Raw genomic sequence first — 4,639 nt, 5'->3', positions numbered from 1 at the left:
CTCACTTCCATTTCGAAGTTCCTACTAAACCCTCGCACCCCAGGATCTGCCGCGCAACTCGAGTGCCGCCAGCCGCATCGACACCGCCCACCGCTACTACATGTCCGTGGAAAGCAAAGACATGCACGACCAGATGGCAGATGTACAGGTGTTCCACGTCTGCGCCAGGCTCTATGACATCATGTTTACTGTGAGTAGCAGAAACTGCATTAAAAGGAATACCGATGTAACGACTGGCCTGAACTGTCGTAGGAATCTGAACTGTCACACACACACACACACACACACACACACACACACACACACACACACACATACACACACGCGCGCTCACACGCACGCACGCACACGCACTAACATCCTATCCTATCCTACTTCCTACTTAATTTGCGAAAGTTTGTAAGAATGGGTGGATGTTTGTTGATCTTTCACGCAAAAGCTTCTGAACCGATTGCAATGAAATTTGGTACGTTGACAGCTGGACAACAGGAATAACATATAGGCAACCTTTTATCCCGATATTCCTACGGGATACGGACTTACGCGGGTGAAACCGCCTGGCGAAGCTAGTATTACAATAAACTAAATCTACTAATCTATGCTATCACTTCTTCACACTATATCATAAGTGAATGAACATTATTATCTGCCTAGAACCAACAATCATTCAAGTGTATGCTCTATGATTTCGAACTATTTGCACACGAGATTAATTTAAGACATACCGCCTCCTTGGTACAGTGGTTAACGCGTGAGCATAGAACCGAGGGGTCCTGGGTTCAATTCCCGGTGGGGACGCACAAAAAAAAAATGTCTTGGTCTGGCAGGACACAGAAGGTTGATCGCCTATTTGTCCGTAAATAAAATTGATCAGTGAAACAGATGAACATCATCTGCCCCATACCCCACTAGGGGACACGGGACTTAACTTTTTAATTTAAGACATACCAAAGTTATTTAAATAATCCTACTAATATTATATATCCATGCATCCATCCATGGATGTTGAATGAATATTCAATCACACATAGATGGTACCGAAGTGTCTTGTAAAAACAAACTAAGTAGACAGTGCTAACAAATATTGTAATATATCCTTACAAATGCGAAAGTGAATTTGTTAGTTTGTCTTTCCTCTTTGGTGGCTAGTTTGGAGGCTAAAGAGTTATAGGCTTTTTCACAATAAAATATCTAATTCCTTCCATTATGATGCACGTTTGAATTGCTCCAAAATTTGTAAATTTATAGATGGCGCTATATTCAAATTATCATTAGTTACATTTTGAATTTAATATATAAAATTTTCGTGTCATACTGTCATACTCCTATGTCATACTCCTCAGAAACGGCTTGACCGATTTTGATGAAATTTTTTGTGCTTATCCGGTATCTATGAGAATCGGCCAACATCTATTTTTCATACCCCTAAATGATAAGTGTACGGCAGAACAGCGTTTGCCGGGTGCAGCTAGTATATTAATAATATTCTTTAACAACTCGAACAAAGCCGCGGGCAACAGCTAGTAATCTATAGATTTGTACGGGATATATCGCGAATATAGCGTGAAGGGCACGCTAGCGAAGCGAGTATTTATTGACTTTATTGTATAGATATTAATAACAATGTACAGGCGCCGCGGATTCTGGCCCAACTAGGTTGTCTAGATGACCTGACTCCAAAGATCCTCATACGGAAACTAAAGGATATTGAGATTAAGCCCGTCCATCTCGGAATTACTCTTCTCATCCAGGTATTATTTACCAGATATTTACTTGAACTGACTTCCAAAAAAGGAGGAGATTCTGTATGTGTTTTTGTATATTTTGGGCAATTATGAACCGATTTAATAGATTTTAACCATACATATTTCATAGTTCGAAAGAGGCTTGATGGGGTCCCATATTATAATGTTGAATGGTAGTAGATAATTGATAGAAAGAAAGAAGAAATAAAGATACTACCTCCATACTACTGCCTACTTGGCTTGGTTGGCACCGACTTTAAATAGATGAGTGGGTAGCGCTTATGCTAATTGTATTATGTTATTTTTCTCTTTTAAGTGGTTTGAAGTCAGGTAGATTTTAGTTACAGATAATTGTATTTGGAAAATTTGTTTATAACCCCTTGCCTGTCAGGAATCAAAATGCCGGTGACGATTAAAAAGCCCTTCTTTAGAAAACAAATGTAAATACTATGCGATGCCTAAGAAAGAATGCATTTAAATCTTTGGTAAGAAACAGGCAAAATAAATGAACCATTTTTAGATGGCAGTAACTTTTGTCTGCGGCTTCGCACACGTAAACCTCAATAATAACAGAATTTCTCCACTATTTAATTGATGTTATTATACATATATACAAACCTGCCTCTTAAATCAGTCTTTTAAAAGAAACCCCATCAAAAACTATTGCGTAATTTTAAAGACCTAGGTATACTAACATAGACGAAAGATTTAGTTTAGTACTATGTAGTGATTTTAGACATGAAGATTATATTATAATTGGCATATAAAAACTATTTTCAGTACCACCTCCGTAACACGGTCAACTTTGCATTATATTCCAAAGCCCTGGATGTGCTATCCACCAAGCCCCAAGAAGTGGGCCCCAGGGTGATAGAGCTGCTGAAGACGATCGCCGCCCGCCTTCTCCCCCTGGCGGAGTTACTGGATATCCACCTGGCGCACTCCAGCCCCGCTTTCAAGGACACCTGTCCAGCTACTTGGCTCGGCATTGTGAATAATAAAAATCCATAATTGTATTTGGTTTTTATTTGACTTTAAAGTGGTTGTAATTCAGATGATTCCATGGAAAATCTCTCTTGATACCCTCAATATACATCACCCCTACTTCATGGTTACCTAGTAGAGGGTGACTCGATAATAATAATTTATTTAAATAAAATAAACCGCTTGCAAATGCCTAGACCAAATTTAAATAGCGTGACACGAGCGACACTAGCATTCAAATTAAAAGCATCAAAATCGGTTCACCTAATTGAAAGTTCTTATGCAACAAAGCAAAAAACACAAATGCAGGGTTGAGAACAATCCCATAGACGCATCTACCTAAACTAATTTAAAAAAACTTAACTCTGTTTACTAAATATCGGTTAGTAGAAAAATAGTCTTCAAATGAGCGATCTTCATGACGCAACCCGCGTCACCCATTCACCATCCTTGGATGTATGGCTTCCACGTATGAATCCCATATGTGCGTGTGTTATATAATCGCTCATTTTGTAAGATCACGGTATAGATTGTTGGCTGGTAACTGTCTATCATATTAAACTGCTATTAGAAACCTAGAGAACCTATTAGAAACCTAGAGAACCTAGAGAACATGTTGTTTTATTTTTAACGTGTTTATATTCGCTTCACAAGTATTTTTGTTGGTATCCGATATTATGAAAATCAATCATCAATTTTGACCCACTTCAATAGGATAGATTCAATTCAGAGTTGGAAGGATCGATAACAATACATTTATTTCATCTTTTTATTCTATTAAGGATAAAATAATTTCATTGCGATCTGTATAATGGCATGACAGAAGATATCGTGTGTGGCTGATATAAGAGCAATTTATTTTATTCTGCATACTGTATATACGAGAAAAATAGCATTTCATTCATTTCACTTTAGCTTGTTATATATAAGTAATAGGAATATTTTTCAGAGGCCCACAACTATCCAATTTGGTGTCTAGATGTATCAAAAAACGGGGTATTTATAGTAACAGGTTCCCATTACCGAACAGCTAAATTATGGTCTCCTTAAAACGTGATTTTTTAATGTATTTTTTTATTTGTTTCTTTTGTTTGCTACTTTCATTGTTTTTTAAGAAAGTCTAATTAATCTATCTTTTCTTTTATTTCCATGCAATTGGTTATATATTTTCTCAGAGTACCAGGAGCGCAGCCGCGTATAGAAGCTCTTCAGGCATGGATCAACAAGTGCGTACAGACATGCGCATGAATGCGGGGACGTTATATTTTATTGCCAATGTGTATTTACGGCCGATAATGCGCAGCTGTTACAAATAATACAACCGGTCGGCTAGAAACATGGCGGAGTATTAAAATATCTATTAAATTTAAAATTCTTAGCAAGGATTTTTGAGCTAAGGAATTTTGGGTAATGATTCCAAAATAAAAAATATATTTAGAAATTAAAAACTTTTTAACGGATTTTAAACGCGATTCATTCATTATATTATTAACCCTACTAGCTGTGACCCGCGGTTGAAACCGCGTAAGTCCGTATCCCGTAGGAATATCGGTATAAAAAGTGCCTGTGTTATTTCAGTTGTCCAGCTATCTACGAAGCAAAATAGTATTACTATTCACCAATAGATGTCAGGGAAAAAAAACACGAATAAAACACGAATATGACATTTTCTAAAAAAAATTCCTAGCTAGATCGATTTATCGCCCTCGAAAACCCCTATATACTAAATTTCATGAAAATCGTTGGAGCCGATTCCGAGATCCCAATTATATATATATATATATATATATATACAAGAATTGCTCGTTTAAAGGTATAAGATATAATTATATAAAAAATATATACAAATACACGCAGCTGCTTGACTTGAACGAATAAGTACTATATGTAAAACAGTCTGTTAGAATATG

At 36.8% G+C, this 4,639-nt stretch overlaps 2 protein-coding genes across 7 annotated transcripts in view; one reads left to right on the top strand and one right to left on the bottom strand.

Moving 5' to 3' along the window:
* The window catches only part of LOC119830182, a 5,142-nt gene extending 2,386 nt beyond the window's left edge, over positions 1-2,756 (top strand). The window contains exons 3-5 of the mRNA XM_038353093.1: positions 44-190; positions 1,632-1,751; positions 2,526-2,756. Of these exons, the coding sequence (XP_038209021.1) occupies positions 44-190; positions 1,632-1,751; positions 2,526-2,756 (498 nt within the window). The remainder of the gene's footprint in view (positions 1-43; positions 191-1,631; positions 1,752-2,525) is intronic.
* The window catches only part of LOC119830403 (innexin shaking-B), a 125,412-nt gene that overhangs the window by 96,914 nt on the left and 23,859 nt on the right, over positions 1-4,639 (bottom strand). The gene's annotated exons all lie outside the window — the stretch shown is intronic.

The sequence above is a fragment of the Zerene cesonia genome, chromosome 11 (assembly GCF_012273895.1).
Source record: "Zerene cesonia ecotype Mississippi chromosome 11, Zerene_cesonia_1.1, whole genome shotgun sequence".
Classification (NCBI taxonomy): domain Eukaryota; kingdom Metazoa; phylum Arthropoda; class Insecta; order Lepidoptera; family Pieridae; genus Zerene; species Zerene cesonia.
This window is presented reverse-complemented; position numbering and strand designations above follow the sequence as displayed.